Here is a 23,061-nt window from a genome sequence, read left to right as displayed (position 1 = left end):
AAACACTCATCTACACCCACATAGCCAACGAAACGAAGGGGGAGGGCAAAATATCTGGACAGGCAAGACAGACAAGACAGATAAGATGGGTTAGGCGAAACCAGGATAAACCGGGTCCCTGCACCCAGACAAGGTCAAAACAGCATGTGCAGATAGAGCTTCCTCTGCTCAGAGGGAGGTCATCTTGCACGCAAGGATAGCTCTCAAGTCGAGCTCACAAGAAGCGTGGGGAAAGGTGTTGTAATTGTATCCTGTCTAAGAATCGTTGCCCTATTCCCCCCCGAGCCAAGCAACCTTCAACACCGACTCATTCCTCTGTCCGATAACCCCCCGATACAACTCGGGCCTTCTCGCCTGCCGATACCTCCAACCCCCAGCCAGCGTCAGCTTCTCCCTCGTACAGAGCGCAACCGCCAGATCCTCCCCCAGCTTCCCACACTCAGCAACCACATCCCCAAACGGATCCAGCACCATCGCGCACCCGTTCTTCAGCTGCTCCCCGTCCATCCCAATCGGGTTGCTGAACACCACGTACACCCCGTTATCGTACGCCCTCGCCGGCAGCCACTTCATCAGCCAGCCCCGTCCCTTCAACCCCCGGAACTCGGCCCTCAGCGTTGTCGGATCCCGCTCCCGCGCCTCCCACAGCTTCGGGTCCACGAACCCCGCCCCCGGCCGCGTCGAGGGCGTGCACATGGTCACGTGCGGCGTGAAGAGGATCTCGGCGCCCAGCAGGGCGGTGGCGCGGACGTTCTCGACGACGTTGTTGTCGTAGCAGATGAGGATGCCGCATTTCCAGCCGTAGAGATCGAAGACGACGTACGAGTTGCCGGGGGAGAGGTGCCGGGAGATGAAGGGGTGGAGTTTGCGGTACTTGGCGACGAGGCCGAGGGTCGGGTGGACGCAGACGTAGGTGTTGTAGATTCTGGGAAGGGAGGTGCTGTCGGGGGATGGGGAGGGGTCGAGCTCAAAGAGGCCGGCGAGGATGGCGATATTGTGGGTGCGGGAGATGTGGAGGAGGGATTGAGTGCTGGGGCCGGAGGGGATGGGTTCCGCGAGGGCGAGGAGTTGGGAGTGGGTGAGGTGGGAGGCGAAGGTGTAGCCGGTGATGGAGCATTCGTGGAAGGCAACGACTTTGCAGCCTTGATGGGCGGCTTGAGCGGATAGGCGGTCGATGGCGGCTAGGTTGAAGGCTTTGTCGCCTGAGGCGTTCTCGAACTGGACGGATGCGATCTTAAGGTCTGACATTTTAGTCGGGATGGCTTGTACTAATTATACCGTAGTTACTGAGCAGTCTTTAAGTTCTTGAGTCCTGACTCCAGCCCCAATGCCGCAACGTACAGTACAAGGCAATCATATATATGTTCGTCTCGAGTCCTTCACGGGGAAGGTCTATCATTCATGTCAAAATCTATCTCCCCCGCGGGTGTAACGTTCAACTTGGAATGTTACGTGCAAGTCATGTGCCACAAGTTACGATGACCCTCTTGTCTAGCCTAGCTTGGGTATGCGTTGCGAGAAATTGGTAATCCGGCTCCACAGTCATTCCGAGCCTGAATGTTCATTGGAATATCCCCTTCTTAGCTAGAAAGGCCCCGCTGGGATCCGAAAGTCTTGTCATTCGCGCAAATGATTTCGTGCTGTGAACTCCCGTAGAACGCGCAAGTACCCCTAGCTCCCGCAATCCCCGTCGTTATTCAATACACGGCCCCTCGAACCGCTCAGAGCATCCGTCCCAAGCCGTCTAGCGGATGCTTCGGGTCGCACCGCTTTAGTCGGTTGACGAACACATCCATCATGAAGTCCTTTCATACTATCGTAGATTCCCGGCGCTGTTGCGTTCTAGATCATATCTTCGAATCTTCTAGCACTTTGATACAAGTCATCCGGGAAACGTCCATGACTCTTCCCTTGATATGCGCGATAGCGTCTTGAGTGATTGAGGATGGCGAACACTCAGTTGATTAAATGGTTGACGACTTTGAAAGACTTCGAAAGGAGTAGAGCGGGTATCTTCAGAAGCCAAAGTTCAGGGTGCGGAAGTGCGGGAATACCTGCTGCGTCTGATATTGTGTGACGGTTGGGCAGCATGCCCTCGTCGTGGGACGCACCTTTGTCGAACATCATCATCAAGATTGCGGTCTCGTTGCTGTCAGGCGGTCGTACGTCAACCTAGACATTACCATATCAGCTGCATCATTCCGAACCTGAACCTAAGCCTAGTTCCCAAGAATTTAAGTCTTGGCTTTATCGTTTGCCCGGATGCAATCAGCTGCGGCAGTGTCAGGTTTCGTTCCCGCCACTACCCCTCACTTGGGAGCAAGGGTAGGATTCCCAAGATCCGGCGTTGGACCCGCGCTTTATGATTGTCCACCAAGTGGATTGTTCCGGGCTGTCCCCCGCCCGCTCCAGGGTATCCAATGCACCCGAGGCCAGCCAGGCCTGTTTGTTGGGGTCTAGGTGCAGAGCCTGCGCTGCCGGAGACGGAGCACATAGAAATCACTTCGAACGGTCTACGCAACACGATCATAGCTGCCAGCCCTGCTCCACATTCGTGGCAAAGGCACCTTGGCTCTCTCGACCTCGGGTTGTGCTCTGCTTTCGGATTTGCTGCAAGCCAAGCTCGCTGTCACAGATGTTATTGCTTGTTTTGTGGGGTCCAGTTAGACGTGGGACTGGAGCAGAATGCTTACTCCTGAAGCTTGAAGCGCCATTAAGCGGCTACGCCCCAAATCATCTTGGCCACAGTTAGATAGCAACATCGATCATAGCCAACTATCGCTCGGGCGTTCACAATGCTCGTCTGATGTCATGTATTCGCGGTCAGAACCCAATTCTGGAAGGAATGCAGCGGATTTAATTGATTTAAGACTCATTTGTGCCTAGTAAAGTGGTATAAACTGGGTCAAGTCTGGGAGAGTGTCGGCCCATGGTAAATGGATGGCCCCATCTAGTGTATGATGGTAGGGTCATAGTGGACGTGGACCAAAAACACGTCGGCAACCTGGCCCTGTAAGTTCTCCGTGATATGGCCAATCCCGATGAGGAATATAGGTCCAAGGTTGGGAGCTCCGTTTTGTGGTATCTCACCCTTGCGTTAGCGTCGTGCTACGTACTTAGGAGGTCTATCTCTGGGTCCTTAAGCTCCAATGCTTCCATGAATTTTCGGTACATCCGTTCTAAAAGGCCTGTCAAGCCGAGCTCCCTTGTACCACCGCTTGAATCGACCATAGCAAGTACGCCTTTCAGATGCTTCCGAGCAATAGTGTGCTCACCCGCCGTCACCTGGATGAGAAATTATCAGTCGTCTGTTTCAGGAACGAAAAAACAGCCCAATCGTGCCATGAGCTCCAGAAAGACATTACCTCGTCCACGGCAAGGGCAAGTGCTTTAGCAACAGTCATGATACTGACGGGGGTAGACGTGTTGTTCATTTCTTGCCGTAGTGTCTGAAGGCATGTTTGCTTATACTCCAGAGCCAATTGTTCAATGATGAGGTTGCCTGGCTGGACCTGCAGAATGTAGCGGCATGTACTCAGGAGAATAGCGGCGATCATGAGCGTGTCATCTGTGATGGCGAGACCGACCCATTCTCGAAGCATCTGGGTCTTGTTGTCTCCCAGATGGTCGAATAAGCCGCAGTGGCCAACAGTGAACGGCACGATTACGTGAATATCTGTGACCAGAGCGATGTCAGAAAAGGGGCGAGAAGGTTGTTGACCTTGAGGGGGATCTTCTCCCATGCTTTCAGTAGAAGAAATAGGATTACGATGGACATACATTGATTGAACAAGAAATATTCCACCGAAGAGAGCGGTCTTGCCAAGGATGAGAACGGGTCTTTATTACTGCTGAGTACTTGGCTCAGAGCGCTCGAGACAGCTTCCTCGGATGCAGTGAAGACCTTGTTAACCAGGACACTGGCTATCTCTTTTCTGTACTTTTCCGTCTGCTCATGTCTTCTCCGGGCGTGTGCCTGGCGAAAGGCGTGTGAATAGGCCAATTTCTTGGACTCGGATGAAGGGGCTTCCGTCGGATTTGAGACGGCAACAAAGTGGAACTGGCGGGTCATACTTGAAGCTTGACAGGGGAGAGGCCCAGAAGGCACTCGGTTCCAGTGAGGTGATACTGATGTTGCGGAGGAAGTTTAAAAGGTCACGAAAATCTCTCGGACGCCCGAAGCGCATTTGTCAGAAGTCGGTTCCTGCCAAGACAAAGGATTACCCGATCCGGATAGTGCTATATATAAACCCTGGCGATGTCAAGCCATGATGACTGCTACCCGGCTCACAAGGTGAAGCCTGTCAACATTTGTCAGACGCCGGTATCTGCCAAGATTAAGGATTACCCGATCGGGATGTGCCTCCATAGAGATTTTGGCGAGCTACTGGTATTGCTTAGGACAAGATCCTCGCAGAGTTGGGTTCGAGCAGATATAAGGTGGTTAAAAACTTACCAGCCAGTACTATATAAGGGCATAATTTCCGAGGCTTTGAATTAAGAGCAATCTCCACTCGTTACTATATGTTACTCTTCACGTCCATCGAACCCAGCAGAGCATCGGTTCTCTTTCAGCACCATGTCCTCTTTGACTACGTCTATCCCTACTGGCTCCTGGATCCTGGTGACCGGTGCTAGCGGCTTCCTCGCATCCCATATATGCCTTCAATTCCTGCAAAGGGGTTTCAAGGTTCGAGGTACGGTCCGCGATCCAACTCAATCTTCGTGGCTCTTGGAAGGCCGCTTCAAGTCATATGCCGACATCGGGGCCATCGAGCTCGTCGCCGTCCCTCATCTAGGTGCTGATGGCGCCTACGATGAGGCAATCAAAGGTGTTGCTGCTATCATTCATACTGCCTACGTTACGAACATTGTCCCGGATCCAAACGACGTTATCACCCCCATGGTAGCCGCCATTCGGTCGATTATGAAAGCGGCCATCCGAGAGCCCTCGGTTAAGGAGGTTGTGTTTACAAGCAGCGCCCTTGTTGCCTCGCCACTTCTTAGTGGTATTGACAATGGCATCATCGGGCGAGACTCCTGGAATGATGCAGTCCTTGAAGCTGCATGGGCGGCACCTCCATATGGCATGTCTCATGCCATCGCCAACTACCCTGCCAGCAAGGTAGCCGCCGAGAAGGAAGTCTGGAAGTTTGTCGAGAGCAATGACCTCCACTTCAATGTCAATGTCGTGTCTCCCGCAGGGATGACCGGAGAGCCCCTCAACAAGAAACACATTGAAGGGCAGGCCAATTGGGTGGTCCACGCCTACAGGGGTAACAAAGCGGCAATGGACCCATTGCAGGCCTGTAAGAACTGCTCCTCACGCTAACTATCAAACTTCAGCTGAGCCGTGATCTGACTCTTACAATAATAGCCTTCTATGCGGATGTAAAAGACGTGGCGTTGATCCATGTGGCAGCCGTTCTGGATCCTGAGGTCAAGAACGCACGCCTCCAATCTTGGGGCCATAGCGCTCACTGGAATGAGATACTCTCTATACTGTGCAGGCTTCGTCCGCAGAAGAAGTTTGTTGATGACTACCCTGATCCGCATCATCTGAAGGTATCACTCGATCAAACTGAATCTGTCGCGCTTCTGAAGAAGTGGTCCGACAAACCAGGCAAGAATGGATGGACGTCTTTGGAGGATAGCATCTTTGAAAATATCACAAATCCATACCTTGAGGGCTGAGAAGACAACAACGTTCAGTGGCATTCTTTCATCCCGCCTTCCTTTCAGTAGCCGTCTTTTAGCTTGGTGGAATCTGAGCAGCATTATTGAGCCCTTGCCCGTTTAAATCTTATAGTGATGTTAATAAACTGATTTTGCCAAGCCAACTTTTACCTCCCATCCGACCAAGATCGCCAGGTCTCTCATAACAATGTCTGGCACTCTTTTTGGCCGTATCATGTTAGAATTATGGTACTCTAGATTTTGGTGAAATTGATGGGATTGTAACTCCATGATCGTACTGTGTATATGATTTGTCCTGTGGTTCTGGCTAGTCTCTGATGTTGTGAGGATCCAGGATCCAAGGTAGAAAGACCAGAGTCTCTGGTAATTAGTAGTGTACAAGCAACGGGGGAGTAGAGAGCTCGTTAGGGGTACGATTGTGGTCTCATTGAACTTTATGTCCCTCCTAAGTCTTGCCCTTTAGACTCCTCATTTATGAATTCAGGTTCATTCCACATTCCCTCTTCAGCTCTTCCACTTACAAAGCAGCCACAAACACAAATTGAGTCTCACCACAAATGGTCTGCCGGTGATCACGGATGACACCTTTGACCTCGCAAAGATTGAAGAAGAATATGGTCATTGGGCATCGATTTCCATGCATCGATGACGCAGCTAACGCCTTAATGTGTAGGCACACTACGCCCTTCTCTCTCCCTACCTACAAGATTTTTCATTGTGTTTCTTCCAATCCACTGGCCTCGAGATGCCCCCGCAATTGCTATAATTGGTTGGACTTGAGCTCTCGCCGCTCCTCTTGACTCAGAAATCCGCCGCTTGCCAACTGGAGCTTGTGTAACTGTCTACTCTGCACAACCTGACGGGTATTTCCGTTAGCTCAGGATCTACTACCATCGCTGGGCTTCACCCTTCAGACCTCTTTGCTTAGCTTTTGAAAGAGGCAGAAGATTAAGCGTGTCTAAATCCTTGCCTTCATCCAATATCAGTCGAATCTCGCGGCTTGTCGATGTGGTCCGCTATCTGTCCAACCCCCTCAATTATCAAAGTAGCAGGCAGAGCCCTGTCAACCTTTTGCAGTCGAGGTTCCTTTTGATGACCCTTGCGAACGTCACGAGTCGGCTATGTGGGGTGTGGTATCAAGGAAATCCCCGAGGGAAAAAAGAGGTACCCGACCTCCCCTCAAACCAAATGGCCTTGGGAGGATAGGAAATAATCATTGTGGTGGTTCTTGTCTCTTTTACTTTTCTCAGCTTCCTTCCCCAAGGTGGATCAGTATCTGTTTCCTGCCTAATGAGCAGCACATGCCAGGCTCGTTGGACGTCATTGTCGCTTGACATTCGCAACTTTGCAGCTAGCAACATCAATCCGCCAAGTTTATTTCATAACGTATGACGAATCCGGTCAGCCCAATATTTCTAAGAGGGCTCGCTGAAGGAATGGCAACGGAGTGGGTAGCAGGTTTGGTGCAGCCAAAGGGTACGCAACTATTGCACAGCGGCTACCTCTCAATGCTAACTGAGTCCTCCAGGGTGTATCGCTGACTGGCGAGAATATCCGCCACCTATGTACTCAGAGCCCGTTGACTACTATATCTTTTGCGTAGACGTTCTATGGGGGGCCCATCTGGATCACCATGCTTAACGTGATTCCTGATGATTGGCATAGAATGATTTCAGTGCTCAGTTGCTGCCGGTGCTTCCTGCCCTCCGAGGCGTGGGTGGAGCGAACCCGAGCAGCCTGGAACTTGAAGCCGAAAAAAAATAGGAGATTGACTAGTCGGTCTTTACTCCCGACTTTTCGGTTGAATATTGCAATTCCAAGCATGCAGAATACATAGCTCCTTCATACGCACCAATAGGCGCTGACTGTCTGAAATTTGAACTACCTATAGGACTCGAAAAAGTTTGTAACGTCTATAGACTTGTTCCGAAGTCCGTTCTTAGAGACCTATATGTACATACATAACGGGGCCGTATAGCATTACGCGACGCGCCCGGGATCGCTTGGCTCCAACCAGGGCATGTATTGCCCGGGGCAGATCGCCTGCAAGCCCTCGATCGTATACCGGCCCACCCCTGTCAGAGGAAGCTCCTCACCACGCTGGGCATCTTGGTTCGCACGAGGTGACCAGAACTATCTCGCTGTGCTTATCTTGGCCTGGGCATACATTCTCTTCGCACGGTGGGCCGAGATTATGCCCGAGGGTGTATCGCTTGTCTATACGAACAGCAAGGCCGATGACTATACCCCAGACACGCAAACAACCCTTCTACCCGATTACCTTAGCCTGTCAGTGGACGTCAGAGATGTCAGTCCAGACGAGGCTCGATGGTGGGCAGCCGTGCTTGCCCCAGGCCAGGTACAAGTCTTGGTTACCCGCAGCCGGAGTGCCGCAAACGGGATTACCGGCTTGGCTACCTTCCAAGTGTACTTCAAGTGTTAGGGATTAGGTGCTGCCGCTTGTAGCAACATATAGGTTATTTCCTTGAACCCGGTTACCGCTCGCTAGCTTACCTTCAGAGTGGTTAGGCCTGTCTCTGGCGGCCTTCTGTCGGGCATGGCTACTACCGACTGCAAAGGCGGTGGTTGATTTGGTAGCTGGTTGTGCATAGCTTTTTTTCTTATCTGCAGCACCCAGGTGTAGCCTCCGAGCCAGAAAAACTAGTTCGCCGATCCGCAGTCTGCTTGTGATCGCGCTCGGGTGGAGTCATGGTTGATTTCCGAATAGTCTATCGCTGCTGAGGTGCGGGGTGATTCGGACGCAGGTTTGGAGGGTGATCGCCGTGCAAGAGAAGCGCAAAATACCGGCCGTAGAAGGAATGCGGAAGACTTGGTTTGGTCCGAGAACTCAAGTCAGGCGTATAAAGCCAGAAGCGGATGGAACACGTGGGCGAAGTCGTCGCGAACTTCCGTGCCTGCGGGGCGGTCGAGTATCGGACCGAGCGCTGGGCGTTGGACAGACAGCCGCTCTCTCGTCTGGAGTCGGACCCCTGACAGAATCTCATTGGCCTTCCGTCAAGGCCACATTCGCCAATCCTAGGAAAAGGTAGTCTCACTTGCCCCGCTCTCCTCGGGGTGTACGTTTGATTGGAGCCCAGGGACCAAGGAAGGTTGGGGGGGTTGCATGCGAGTGGCTGAAAGTCTGTCACAACACTGGACCGGCAGGCGCCAACTCCGGATTTGGCGTTTGTCGGCATATCCGACACACACGTTGTGCTCTCATGGTAGTGTTGATGCGTGGAAATCCTCTTCATCCTTACCATCCCCATCGACAGTTGTAGAGAAAGTGGGTAGAATCGAAAGGGACAGCGTACACACGACTTTGTTGTAAACCATTGTTTAACATTTACTAATCTTATGTCTACTACAGTCCTGTCAAAAAGTTGGGTCACACTTTTTTTGGCTAGTTTTGCAGGGGTTGGTATGGGACCCGCGACACAGTGAGATCCAACCCAAGATCAGTTCCTGCCGGCTTCAGAGAAATGAAAAACTATTTGACTGATCGAATAGCTCGGTAAAGTTAATTCTACTAGAATTTCCTGGGATTTTTTAGTGCTTGCCCTCAGGCGGCAACTGGCTCAACCCCCTTCTCGGGTGCCGAACAAGGGGGGCCGAAACTGGTTCTACCTTGGTCGGCGTATCGTTGGTAAGTGCGGGGTTGGCACGGAGATAGGTGTGACGCTTCTGGCTGCCACAGAGAATGCTTGTGAGGTATCGGAGAGCGGCTCCAAGCGCGTTGATAATAGTATCGGATATTGTTCCTGTAGAGAATGTCAGTGAGGCGGGGCTGTATTCGCGGGTTGGGTTCTTTACCTTTGAGCTTGACTCGGCGTCTCAGTACGGGAAGGCCAAACGGAAGGCTGTTCAACGGCGGCGGTGTATTGTCTCGTGGTCTGAAGGTTTCAGTCAAAGAGATATCCTAGGTACTGTTAACATGTGACAGGACTGCAGAAGACAATCCAGATTCGATCATGTTATGTCATTTGTCATTGGTCCCGGGAGGTGGGGTTGCGAAAATGCCAAGCCCGAGCTCTGGAACGAGAGAAGTGCATTGGATGGGCGAACGTCACACAACATTCGATCACCTGCATACACTTCCCCATTGAGTCTACGGCGTGCGAGGGGCCTCCTGGGGTGAAAGCAGGCGTTTGCAACTGGGCACTCGGATATCTTCTCGGTGTACTACCGGTCGTGTTTGAGATTCTTACCTCAGTACCTAATTGGAACAGAGTTGTCTGTCAGCTCAAACCCGCAAACCCGAACCCGGCTTCTCTTATGCTACCAGGGAGGGCTGGCTTGACGACATGCTGACGAGACTTTACTGGCGATCGCGTCTGATAGTGAGGAAGGACAATGATACCTCATGGCAGATACAAGTGTGATTCGAGAACGCAGGCGCCCAGATAAGGTGCATATGCGACTGGCGGCTAATCCGAGCCGGGTATCTGGGACGCGGGTTGACATTTCTCAATGTGCTCAAGTGTAGCTACTCACCTATAAAGCCCTCGATGCCGCAAACCAATGACATAGAAGTCACCGCCCTTCCCCTCCCTTGGCGCAACTCGCAAAAAACACTGCACAATCGATCATTGAGAGTGAGAGTGCGTTGCGATTCCACGTCTTCGACTGGCCATCCCCAGGAACGACTGCATTATTAAAACGAAGCTTGAACTCCGGACAACCCTCCCAAATTCAAAATGTCGGGACTCAACCTACAGTGGGTCCTCGACCACCCCCGAGATGCTTTGCTTCTAGCCATCGCCACCGTCTTCATCGCAGCCACCGCCACCTCTCTCCTCCGACCCAAATCACCCATCCCAGTCCTCTCTGGCACCATTCCGCGCCTCTCCATCACCCTTCTCTACATGACCGACATGGAGACATTTTACGCCCGCGCCAAATCCGCCCTGCGCGAGAAGAATATCGTACAATTCTACCTCGGGACCACCAAAGCCTACCTGGTTACCGGCGCCAACAATATCCAGGCCATGTTCCGCACCTCGGCAAGCGTTAATTCGGACGTCTTCATCCTCATGGTCCAGAAGCACATCTGGAACATTACGGGAGATGACTATGCCAAGTTCGCCAATGACAAATCCGGGCGACTCAAGGTTCCGGCCCCCGGGACGGAAGATACACCGGAGGAGCGACGGTATTGGGCTGGTATGCACAACATCATGCATCGTTATATCACCAGGACGAATGAGACGAATGTCTTGGCCAAGAATTATCAGCGCTTTTTCGAGGAGCGACTTGAGAGGTTTCCGTTGGGCAAGGGGATGGAAGTTTGCGTCTATGATTTCCTGTTGAAAGATATGGCGACGGCTGTCGTCACGGCTGTTAATGGGAAGCGTATATTGGAAATGACGCCCGACTTGTTCGATCTGCTGTGGAGTTTGGACGAGGTTGCGGCCAGCCTGGTCTGGGGACTTCCGAGATGGTTGAACCGCGACACGTGTAACAAAAGGGACCGATTTCATGGCGCGGTGGCACGTTATCTTGAGTCGGCTTTTAAGGATTTCGACTGGGATACTGAGGGAGATCCTGAGTGGGAACCTATTCTTGGATGTCGCTTTATTAGGGAGCTCCTGAGGTGGATGAGGGAGAAGGATTTCTCGCTTCAGGCTATGGCCAGTGCCCTTGGCGTCCTAACTCTATTTGGGTATCTCTCATCGTCCCCTGAATTCCGTCGTTGGAGATGCTAACTGTTTTGTCCAAGTGCCAACGCAAATACCATCCCAGTCACAGCGTGGTGCGTGATGGAAATTTTCAAGGACCCCAAACTCTTCAAAGCCGTCCGAGAAGAACTCGAAACAACATATGAGACCTGTCCGATTTCAGGACAACGGACCATCAACGCCCAGACTCTTACCTCATTACCCCTCTTGCAGTCCATATATATTGAGGGTCTGCGCTTGCACGTCTCGATGAATGTCACCAGGGAAATTACAGGCCCCATTGAGTTGAGCGGTGGTATTACCCCCGAGAAGGGCACAATTCTACAGGCAGCCACGGAAATCACGCACTACGACGAGTCCATCTGGGGCAGGGACAAACATCCGGCGTCAGAGTTCTGGGCTGAGAGGCATGTGAAATACGTCGATGACGGTCATGGAAAGCGGGTACGGCAGTTTGTGATGGCTGGTGGACCCAACGACTTCTTTCCCTATGGTGAGTTGTCGACACACCGTGAACTTCACCTTACAGAAGACATCGCTAACGCTCGCAAAGGTGGTGGAGTGTCGATCTGTCCCGGCCGATTTTTCGCGAAGCAGGAGATCATGTTGGCTATTGCGATAATGGTGTCCAGGTTCAATGTTGAATTTCTTGGATGGGTGAATCGAGATGGGACACCTTCAGATAGACCGGCACTAAACGATGTCAGGTGGTCCGGCGGAGCCGCCCAGCCGCCTGACCGTGATATGAAGGTTCTTCTCAAGAGGGTTTGGTAGCGGCCCCAGGGGGAAAAGGGGAGGGGAGGGGAGGGGTTGATGGACGCGGCGTTGCCAGGGCCGGTGGGGGCTTCAGAAGCTCGAGTACTCTCTGCTCTCCTCTGAAGCCAATACAGCCTAGATGTATGAGACGAATCTGGGCTCACAAAATTTCCTTTTTCGTTCGTAATCCTGAGCTAGGGTGATCCCATACGCAGCCGCTACACAGCCTCAAAGGCCCGTTTTTAGTCCCCGGGCTAACGTTTTCTTTTGACGGAAAGTAGGTAATGTGTAATCCATAGGAATGGCTCCCAGGCGACAATTCCAATTACAATGGAGAATCAGAGTTCAACGTTGGACCTTACCACCATCTACCTACGCATCCCATGGAGGAAGCAGCGTTTTCGCAGCTGATGCCCTGCGGGCCCGTAAGCCCTGGAAGCTGTCCCGTCACTTTCCTTATTCTGTTGCACCCAGGTGGGTGCAATAGCCGACCCTGATATTTGGTAACTGAATTAAAGTATTCTAGCCTCTTCGGGAGAATTCTCCGCTTATACCGTAATGTTTTACCTTATTCTGAGGATGCGGCCTTCTTTGGCGGCGCTTAAAATGGATGCTAAGGCGCTCCCTGTAAGATTATTTAAGTCTAGGTCGTTATACAATTAGGGAGCATTCATCCTCTAGTTGGCTAAGAGATTAGGAGTGGTTAAACGTTGTGAATCTTAGGCTGGGTTTCCCGCGCCAGTCCAGGACTCGCAACTGTTTCACATGCCCCCCTCCAACAGCTTCCTCTTTCCTTCCAAGTACGCCCAACGTCGGGTGGCCCCGCTGGAGCACTGCGCGGAATCTTCTTGACCGAGCACAAATTCTCCGGGACAGCCGAGCAGAACAAAGACCAGCGATCGAAACTAATTGTGCGATTTGGGCCCCGTTGCAGGCCTCATCCGTCCCCGTCTTCACCCTTCGCTAGATCCTGACCAACCCCTCACCGCAACTCTCCACGTAACATCTCTACCGAATCCAAAGGCAACTACGAAACGCCGTCGTACTGTTGGGTCGACGAGATTTCCACGCTCTCGGCTGTTGCCGGAATCCCTTTCGTCGCCACAGCATCCCTCCCGGAACCTAAGTTAACCCAGTAAGATTCAGCGCCACGGTGGCTCGCGCGGAAAGGACATGCCGGCGTCATGGGAGACATCATCGGCAGCGACGGCGCCATTGATGCTTCAGATGCTGAACGTCAAGGTGGACTACAACCTTGATGCAAAGGAAGAACTGGTATCTACGTTTCAGCCGGCACGTCATCTCGAACGGCGGCCTGTGCCATCCTTCGTTGCAGCGCCTCAAATTTCGGCCGATGCCATCTTGGAGGCTGACGGATAGCATGGGCTCCCCACACTTCGTTCGTTTCCAGGCGATCCTCTCCGGGACTGCGCTTTTGGGACGAGGGCGCAAAAACGATCTCCGTGTGAGTTAAGCAGGGGCCCAGAACTGGGACATTTGGATCCGCATAGGTATTTCCCAGCCTGCCTATCGTAGCGCGCCTTGGCGTGGCATCAAATTGTCCGGGACAACAGCGTGCTGCGATGTCTCATTCACCCGAGTACACTAACACGTCACGCCGGCATCAGACTGGCGCTGCGTTGCCCAACGTTGCGGCTCGCGGCTGTCGTCCGTTGTTTTTCGGCTGCACGATGCGATGCACGATGCGATGCCGCGGATCTGCGTGGACGGCTGTTGCCGGTGTTGCGAGCCTGGCCTATCAGCCCACCACTCAATCAATGGAGTCCATTGATTCTGCTCTAACGTATCCAATGACAACAATTTCATTCTGTGGCTTTCTCGGCGTGGGTATTGTTTATTTCCACACGGCGGTGTCTCGGCCACATCCCCTGGCAGCTCCCCACAAGTCTAGCAGCATCCGCCTCTCTCAGCTTTCAAGTTCCCGCCTGGAGTTCCCGCCTGAGTTTTATAAAGACGGTTCCCATCATCGCAACTCACTCTAATCCTGCACCACCATCATCCACCCTTCCTAATTCCAACAATCTCTTTACCCTAAACCCGACTCAACCGGCAACATTTCATCCTTCCCGTACTTCGCGAATACCCGTATCTGCTCAGCATCATGAAGTCCATCGCCACAATCCTGCTCCTCGCCGGCGCCGCTGTCGCTCTCCCGACTACCGATTCTGGAGTTACCGGCAGTGGAACCGTCGTCTGTCCGAGCGCCCCCTACTTGAGCCCGAGGTGCTGCGCAGCCCATGTCCTCGGCGGCGCTGGTGCCGATTGCACAGCCCGTACGTACCCTTTTCTATTGTCTACCTTACTATGCTGTCCTTCATAAGCATTTTCTAACTCGCTACAGCTCCCAGATATCCTGAATCCAGCGACGAGTTCGCGGCAATGTGCGCCGAGAGTGGCAAGTCAGCGTCATGCTGCGCCGCTCCAGTAGTAAGTCCGCCTTGGAGAGCTGACAGATGAGTTAGTTCAATACACTGACTTGGTATTCATCTAGGCTGGACAAGGTGTTGCCTGCCAACGCATGGTTGGATGAGGGATGTTATATCGAGCTGGCTAAGATGACAAATGTATAAGTCGTTTGAAAAATGACTCCCTCTCTCTGGATTTTCGAAAGAGATGTTTGTAATAATGGGTCGTTTGGTCGAGAAACCTGAGATTCCCTCTATCTCATGTACCGTACATGTTATTCCCACAACCACAACGCCCCCTTTTGTCCTTCAACTCCATCGACTGGCGCAGAAACGGTGGACCCGTCTAGAAGCCTGTGCAATGGCCATTCTCGTATTCGAATCTTTCGTATCCCTTGTCTTTGCAATACCCTTCGCAAAACGAGCAGTCATCGCGGAGGTGGAATGTTTCGAGCGGGCTAGTCCTGCAGTATGGTCGAATGGGTGATCAGAATTTATCAACGTTTAGCTGATCAGGTGATACTAACCCCAGGGGGTTCGAGATATCCTTGTCGGTAATCGCGATCGTCCAAGGGGCAGCAAGAATGACGGGCGTAATACCTCTGTAGCAACCATGAACATCCAAGTTGCCTTCATTCTTGCGGGAGGTAGGTGAACGTCTGGGAGAGAACGGAGTCAAGTGCTATAATGATTTCTGTTGTTATCCTTTGGATAAAAGCAATAGGAACTGACGCTCAATATATACACCGGCTTTAGATCATGTTCACCTTGCCTCTATGATGACAACTGAGACAACGATTTCCAAGGTATAAATACGGCTTACAGTCAGATCGGTGGGTTGTTCCAAGCGGTGTACATGCAACTGCAACGACGCCCGCAGCCGCCGCCAATAACAAGCTTCATTGGACTACCACATAGCGGAACCCAGAAAGTTCGAGCCTTGATATTGGTTCCCCTATTTCCGATGTATTACCAAGCGGTTACAACCTATGTCGTGTAAGTTCAATCAAACGGCAAGTATATCCAGGAGGAACTGCTCCTGTCTATCAATTCTAATATCTTTCTTTCTATCACTCACTACCCCTATCAAGAAGCATAGTAGATCTGAAACTCGCCAAACTCCCAGTACGCATTTGCAAAGGCCTGGGGGTTATTCGCCACAAAGTCGGTACAGTTAGTCTTCGTCCAGTCGCCGACGCATTTGTGCTTTACTACACGTCAGCACCTACTCTCCAAGTTTCATCTCATCCCAACATCAGAGACATGGATACTCACAACCCGAAGCACTCCACACCTTCTCAGGCATGGCATCCCCCGCACAAGTCGATATTGGCCAACAATGCTCGCATTCCGAAAGTGCGCCCCGATATCGCAGTTCGTGTTGGGGAAATCAGCCAGCGGCACAGACTGGACAGCCGGATCTGGATTGCCGGCTTTGATGTCCGCGGGGATAGCCGCCCTCGCAAACTGCCAGACGCGGATGCCCTCAGCGCGCCACTGGACAGCCATGATACCGCCGCCTGCCGCGTTGAAGGCGGGGCCGAACGTCTTGGGGCCAGAAGAAACACCGCAGCCGGCGTTGTGGTTGAGGCTGCTATTCGCAGTCGGTTGTTTGGGGTGTTGGAGCCTGTCATGTTGCGCTTACCGTCTATGCGGCAGGACGGGCTGGTGTGCAATACCGCTGAGTTTCCTAGGTCGGGGAAGGACGGGGGCGCCAGGGTTCATAGCCTCCATAATGTCTATCTCGCTGTGGTCGGGCCAGTTGGACGGGTCGACGAGCCACAGTGCCGGTCAGGTCGCGCATCCGAAGGGGCTGTGTTTGATGTCGAAGAGGAAGAGACCTTGGTTGTATTTGTCTCTTGGACTCGAGTCGTATGGAGAAGCGGCCTGTTAATGCGTCCGGGGTAGGAGGAGGGTTCGACTGAGGTATCGACCTTTATTATGACCGAGTCGGTCAAGGTTGGTATCAGGTTCTGGTCTATATGTCATCAGTCTCCTTTCTCTGCAGAACAGTAGCCCGCTTGGAGTCTTATATATATCGCCGCGCAGTCTGGGTCGACGTAGTGAACATGCCCGTATGCTTTTTACCAACTAGAGTTAGCCCTGCGATCAGTTCGCTAGCCGCGAGAGGTTTGGTGAAACTGGGGTGGAGCGGAAACTTACTTGGATTATCGCTCTTGCGGTAGTGGAAGTTGTCGAAAAAGCGTTCGGTTCTATCTACGTTTAACATGGTCAGTCGCCCGCACTGTTACTGAAAGTTGATTGCTAGTATATCCTAGCTTACTTACAGGTTTTACGTAGTGTGTAGTTGAGTTTGGTGTAATCTGGATATCTTCCTTCGCTGTTATGCTTCGAAACGATCACCACGGGAATAGCGATAGCGGCTACAACAACGACAATGGTTGCGACAACCACTCCTGCCTATGTCCACCGCGTCCAGCTGCGTATATTATACTATAATGCCTTTTCCTTGTAAGGTTGATACGCTATAATGCTCCCCGGGTATAACCAGAGATTCGTATGCTACTAACTTTTGGGGAAGATGGGTGGTGGATCCTGGAGTTTATGACTGCGCAGTCGTGGGAGAAAAGGCATTTAACTTACTGTCTAGCCGTCTCCAATATGAATACGGCCTATTACGCCTTTCCCGTCGAATACAAGGCTACTCTTGCCTAGGGTGTGCCGATAGCCGGTTAAATGCTAGTATACTGGGTCCTGGCATATCGGTCGAACTGCGCCTCATCCTTCGTCGTTGGTTGGCAAGACGTGCGCGTTCCTAAAGTGGTAGGCTCTATCTGAACAGTCCCCACATCGTACGAGAAATCACTCGGCCGTCTAAAACACAAATTGAAATGGTTCAAACACAGGCAAGAGCGTATAGCCGAGCACCAAGATAGGAAACCAACCATCGATAGAACTCAGGTTCAACTAAAATCCGGGAGTTCAGTACATTCCCAAACCCCCCACCCGTGAGCTTCAACGCACCTCATACCGTGATGCCAATAGATTCGGGCCCTCAACCGGTTCTGAGTTCCTCCAATGATACTACCACTACCTCACGATATAGATACACCCGATACTCCCAGTCCTTGTTAGAGCGAAACAAGTTTTATCAGTTCAGTCTTTTGCATTAGGGTGATATTTAGGCAATTTCGCGACATCGGTCAGTTCGTAGCACAGTCAGGCGGCAGCACTGCACAGTCGGCATAGCAACTGAGCCGGCTAGACCAACGACACTGTATAACCCTTTCCAAATTGGTGGCTATACTTGTCACCGGTATAAACCACCATCGGGTCTGGGTTGATTCCGTCGGATCAAACGCCTCCACAGTTGAGGTGGTCGCCGGGATGAATCTGCACCTTCCTTCACAGTGCTTCCCACGACCAGTCCCGACCGCCTTTTCTCCAGACCGCATCTCAGCTGAGTGAACTCCACAATCATCCAGACGGCGGGCCCTAGTACCCGATAAAGGACCGAGACCACCCTTGGAGAGAGTTCTATGTCCCAATACCTACCCGCTGGATCCGATCTCTGCAAGAGAGTCTTCGACAATAGGGTCCTTGCCAGTTAACCCAAATGTTACCAAGCTACTCGGTCTTGAACCATCATACGTTACTATCTCCCCATTCGGTCATGGCACAGGCAGTGCGTCTGCTGCAAAGATATCGGCTAAGTCGCCAGATGGCACTAGATGGTTTACTTCATGAAGCCTTTGATGTGGAGGATGCGGTACTGCTGGTTGAAGGTATGTATTATTTGCTGACCACTGCTATTCATGCCTCGCAACTTTTCTCCGCCTTCTAATGAGTTTGCCGCACGCCACTCCGGCTCCTATTCCCGATGGATTCATGCCACCGTAATTCGGCTTTCCCGTCACAACTTGCTGCAGAGACACACCCCAAATCAACTCCAATAAAGAATCGTGGGCCCAGCTTTTCTCTAAGAACAGGTCAGCTTCCATTCTGAAGCGCTGTGAGAGCTCCCGTGGTAACGACGCTGAGTTCAGAGAACTTTTGTTGAGGGTATTATCACAAGGATCCAAAGTTACGTCTCTGGTTTGGCGAAATCCGCAGTCCTTTTTCTAAAGCACGGAGACTCAACAAGCAAGCCGATATGCCGCCTTGAGAAATGCAGGATACCGCTCAAACTCAGAGTGGAAATGAGTATGATTCCAGAGCTATGGTGCCCAAATCCCACTCGCACTCGCACGCTAATTATACACTGCGCTCTCATATGTCTGGGGCAGCCCAGCGAACCCCCGCGCAATCACTTGCAACGACTCGGATTTTTTCGTATCGCAGAACCTCTTCGATGCCCTTGTCTCCACCCCAAACATGGGAATAATAAGGCCTAGGGCGCTTTGGATCGACGCAATCTGCATCAACCAGGACGAGACCAACAAGGAAAAGTCATATCAGAATGCCATCATGGACTAGATCTACAGGCGAGCATTTGATACCATCATCTGGCTAGGGAAATCGGACTAGCTTACTATGATGCCACCACACCACCGAGCTCGCAAGGTAGGGTCAGAAAAGAAGAATTGTTCGTTGTTCTGTTTAAGTTGAGCTAGGGATTTTGGTGGATTAAATACACATTAACTCGAGAATTCGCTGTTGTGGCCGCCGAATTTGGCTGGGCTATGTCGCTATTTTCAGCGGCCTTGATAGTGCAGGGCACTGGTCACTGTCGAGTACTCGGTACCTCCCCGCGCTGCTAGCCCCTCTAATCAATCTATCTATACTGTAGAGCTGCGACCCTGCCGCGACCCCACTATATTCTAAGCGCTAATAGGCAGCCCGGCTCTGGGCAGCTATCTTTCGAACATTCGTCCTCAATCCAGGATCTAGGAAACTGTTTTCTTCTACCAAATATCTATTTTTGGCGCCCCGACTCAGCGCGATATAAAATGATAGCCCTCGTACTTGTCGGAAACACGGCACCTCTGGATCTTGTGAAATGACAGTTGAGGATTTTATGTGTCTTGTCTTGATTGTCTTGTCTTCCTCTCGTCTATCTTTGCTGGAGAGTTTGCTCCTTTTATAGACGAGATACACGTACAGGATGACGTCCGTACAGTGGCGCAGCTGGCTGCCAGTCTTCCTTAGCTCAATAGAGTACATGGGTTTGGCTCCCACACTAGATCCTGTGATCCTGATCCTTTGGACTGGCACCTGACCCTTTTGACAGTACTTTCCTCTCTCATCGGCTTTCCTGTTAGAGCCGGTGACCCTTGGCACTTAATGTCATCGTTATGGTACTGCGTCGCCTCTTGTAGCCTCTCGCAAATGATAAGCGTTATAATGCAAATTTTGTCTAGCGTTTTACCTAACGAGAAGCCGAGAGGTAGATTGCGAAACGGCTAGAGGCCTTTACGGCTGAGTAATATACAGCTTTCTGCAAGTAGCTTAAGGACGTTTAGTTCCTGAAGCCTGATTATACTGATAACACTAAGATCAATATCACTAGTATACTACGAAAATAGAAGAGGTAATATACTAGTTCCTGTCAGATAAAACGCAGATTTAGCATCCTACGACTAACAATCGTGGAGCTCCCCACCTTTTAGGTGTTTGGTGTAGTTGGTAGTTTGCGACAGTTCCCTCCTATCCTATTAGCGATGTCGCTAATTGATCTAGAGATACTACGAATCTACTAAACGGGTAGGAACCTAGCGAGGTGTAATTAGGGAAGTAGACTGAGAGATAGTAATGGATTTCCTCGAATATCTGTACTAAATATATAGGATCGAGTTCTAGAGAACGTTATAAGAGTATTTCCACTAGTATAAGCAGTTATATATAAGTATTATAGATTGCTATATAGATAAGAATGATACTAAAGAAATTTAGAAGGTATATCTCTGGCTTTCTATATACTAACTTATCTATTAATAGCCTTTGTAAGTAGTATAATGCTATTTTGGTTTATCAGTTTAATTTAAGAGTACCTTATATTTGTAGAAAGGACATTGCTAACTTAAATTCCTTGCTAGTTATATAGACCTTTAATATCAAGTATGATACTAATATCTTCTCTTAGGAGAGGTGTTACAAGTTGATAGATTTGAACCTCAGTCTATTATAAGCTACTTTATTATATGATCTGAGTCTGTTAGAGGTCAACTTTGTCATATAAATAGTGTAATTCTTCTACCTTCACGTGCTTTGAGGGATAAGCAGAACCAGACCTTTTCCTCATCTTTTGTTTCGCAATACTCCTTATCGTTATTGAGATAGATATCTCTGACTTTGTAATAGGGACTGTCCTATTATAGGTCCCCAGAAGAGAGCTGAAAATATCTTGTTATATTCTAGTCGGCGAAGTTTTCTAGACTAACTAAGATCTATAGAACTCCTGATAAAGAGATAATAGCTATTGTGGAAGCTTTTAAATACTCGTAATATTATGTAGAAAAGAGTTAGTAAAGAGTTACTATATTTTCGGATTATAATAACTTACGAGGGTTTATGAAGTAAAACTAATTGAATAGCTAGTAGGATATATCTAGTAGAGTTCGACTTTACTATTAAATATTAGCCTAGGAGATAGAATGTTGATTAGGTAAGGTACACAGTAGATAATGGAAAAGAAGGAAGGTGAAGAAAAGACTTCAAAGTGCTTATTTGTTTTTTAATTATATCTAAGTGAGGAAAAGCCATAGTTATTATAGATTTGATATTGTTAGCCGTTTTGACCTTCGAGATAATTAGATAGGAGGTTTATTGTAGATCACCTACTTACTGTGGGGCTAATTTTGGAGATCTCTTTGAATACGAGATTTCTTTGCTCCTCACGTAAGATTATAGTGGAGGAATTTGAATACGAGATTCTTTCACTTCACAGGTGAGATTACAGTGCGTTTGGAGATGCTGGATCTTGTTCCAGGTGCCAGCGCCCTGTTCCGGGTGCCAAAGCTCTGTTCTGGGCGTTGTGGCCTTGTTCTAGACGTTGTGGCCTTATTCCGGGTACTGTAGCCCTGTCCCAGGTGTCGGAGTTCTGTTCCAGATGCCGAAGCTCTATTCCAGATATTGTGAGCCTATTCCGGGTACCATACCCTTGACCTAAGTGCTGTATTATCCCTAATAGAGCTAGACCTCCTATAACACTATCGTATTTATCGAATTTTCCCAATTACCCTGCTCGAGCTATTCAAGAGCAGCGAGGAACAAATGCAAGAGCAGTGCGAAAGAGTCGATTCGAGCTAGAAGAGCAGTATTACAAAGTAGAAGCTATTATCGACTATAGAGGTTTAGTGAGAAATAGGCAGTTCCTAATCAAATAGAAGGGTTATCTACCTGAGGATAATACCTAGGAACCTAGGGAATATCTGGTGAAATAGTGCAGAAACACACATCTACACCCACATAGCCATCCAAAACAAGGGAGAGAGCAAAGACAGCCAAATGCCAGACAGACAAGATAGACAGGATAGGCTAGGCGACACCACCACAAATTAGGTCTCTGCAGCCTAAACAAGGTCAAAACAACATGTGTAGATAGAGCTCCCTCTAATCAGAGAGAGATCGCTTTGCACGTAAAGAAAGCTCGTCAATTGAGCTTGCAACAAGTGGGAAGAAAAGTACTGAATTAATTGTCCTGTCTAAAGAGCAATGGTCAGGACGACCTTACTATTATAGTAGGGGTGTAGTATACGACCTAGTATAGTTAGCGTTAGTACAGTGGATAGCGACCTTAGTAGACCAGAGCTAGGAGGTAGAGAAATCCTTGAAGGTATATAAAGCTATATTGCCAGTCTTCTATACCTCTTCCTCTAGACTAGTAACCTAAGGAAAAGTACTGTTAGTATAAGAAATATATAGCTAAGAAGTTAAAAAAATTTTTCCTATATTCTTACTAGTAGCAAGGAACTCTATATAGTCGAAGGCCTCTATAAACTAGACTACTGTATCTAATGCATTAAAGGGGACCTAAAAATAGTTAGATACTATTAACAAATGCTATAAGAGTAGTGTAAAAGAAGAGAGAGAAGACTTACTAGTAAGTAAATATAGTTGTAATATATACAGTAGAAATAGCGGATCCTAGAGCTCTTTTGGTTTTTGTAGCTAGTAGAGAGATCTTTCTTCAGTATATAGTAGAGGTACGAGTGGTAGCTATATATAATTAGTAGAGAGCTAGTAGCTGAGAGAGGAATATTTATAGGATAATGCAGTAGATGCCCCCAGTAAGCTTGTTGCAGGCTTTAGAAGTATCGGCAACAGGTTTAGAAGATAGAGTGATACTATCTATAGTCTAGAGAAGTAGGTTAGAAGTAGCAAAGGCGAGAAAGGGGAGGACTAGAAACCTACTAAAGAGCTAGAGGACGTAGAGGCAGTTTTAGACTTTTTAGAGGAGCTACTAACGTAATCCACAAGCGAGCGCCACATACAAGCGAGCGCCCTGTTTTCTACGCGACGCGTTCCTCCTACACCTAACATCAATTTTCTTATCAACCCAATATGCCTCCTACTTCAAAGGAAGCCAGAGTAATCTTGGCCGT

At 50.0% G+C, this 23,061-nt stretch overlaps 6 protein-coding genes across 6 annotated transcripts; 3 read left to right on the top strand and 3 right to left on the bottom strand.

Moving 5' to 3' along the window:
• Positions 1-270: 270 nt before the first annotated feature.
• On the bottom strand, positions 271-1,248 carry MFIFM68171_02128 (Omega-amidase NIT2; the record flags this gene model as incomplete). The annotated part of the gene is made up of 1 exon (XM_071057550.1): positions 271-1,248. The coding sequence occupies one exon, from the start codon at positions 1,246-1,248 to the stop codon at positions 271-273; it is 978 nt and encodes a 325-aa protein (XP_070913651.1).
• Positions 1,249-3,108: 1,860 nt separating this feature from the next.
• MFIFM68171_02127 (uncharacterized protein) lies at positions 3,109-4,072 on the bottom strand (the record flags this gene model as incomplete). The annotated part of the gene is made up of 3 exons (XM_071057549.1): positions 3,109-3,285; positions 3,366-3,676; positions 3,781-4,072. The coding sequence occupies 3 exons, from the start codon at positions 4,070-4,072 to the stop codon at positions 3,109-3,111; spliced, it is 780 nt and encodes a 259-aa protein (XP_070913650.1).
• A 507-nt stretch (positions 4,073-4,579) lies between these two features.
• Positions 4,580-5,694, top strand: MFIFM68171_02126 (Aldehyde reductase 2; the record flags this gene model as incomplete). The annotated part of the gene is made up of 2 exons (XM_071057548.1): positions 4,580-5,309; positions 5,378-5,694. 2 exons carry the CDS (start codon positions 4,580-4,582, stop codon positions 5,692-5,694), a joined length of 1,047 nt encoding a protein of 348 aa, XP_070913649.1.
• Positions 5,695-10,394: 4,700 nt separating this feature from the next.
• Positions 10,395-12,149, top strand: MFIFM68171_02125 (uncharacterized protein; the record flags this gene model as incomplete). The annotated part of the gene is made up of 3 exons (XM_071057547.1): positions 10,395-11,359; positions 11,417-11,868; positions 11,929-12,149. The coding sequence occupies 3 exons, from the start codon at positions 10,395-10,397 to the stop codon at positions 12,147-12,149; spliced, it is 1,638 nt and encodes a 545-aa protein (XP_070913648.1).
• A 2,104-nt stretch (positions 12,150-14,253) lies between these two features.
• On the top strand, positions 14,254-14,682 carry MFIFM68171_02124 (uncharacterized protein; the record flags this gene model as incomplete). The annotated part of the gene is made up of 3 exons (XM_071057546.1): positions 14,254-14,425; positions 14,494-14,579; positions 14,644-14,682. The coding sequence occupies 3 exons, from the start codon at positions 14,254-14,256 to the stop codon at positions 14,680-14,682; spliced, it is 297 nt and encodes a 98-aa protein (XP_070913647.1).
• Positions 14,683-15,643: 961 nt separating this feature from the next.
• MFIFM68171_02123 (uncharacterized protein) lies at positions 15,644-17,152 on the bottom strand (the record flags this gene model as incomplete). The annotated part of the gene is made up of 8 exons (XM_071057545.1): positions 15,644-15,763; positions 15,833-16,151; positions 16,203-16,222; positions 16,399-16,535; positions 16,605-16,637; positions 16,721-16,774; positions 16,846-16,941; positions 17,089-17,152. The coding sequence occupies 8 exons, from the start codon at positions 17,150-17,152 to the stop codon at positions 15,644-15,646; spliced, it is 843 nt and encodes a 280-aa protein (XP_070913646.1).
• Between the last annotated feature and the right edge of the window lie 5,909 nt (positions 17,153-23,061).

The sequence above is a fragment of the Madurella fahalii genome (assembly GCF_045866475.1).
Source record: "Madurella fahalii IFM 68171 DNA, scaffold_1, whole genome shotgun sequence".
NCBI lineage: Eukaryota > Fungi > Ascomycota > Sordariomycetes > Sordariales > Madurella > Madurella fahalii.
The sequence above is the reverse complement of the archived record's forward strand: the minus strand, read 5'-3'. Positions and strand labels throughout refer to the sequence as shown.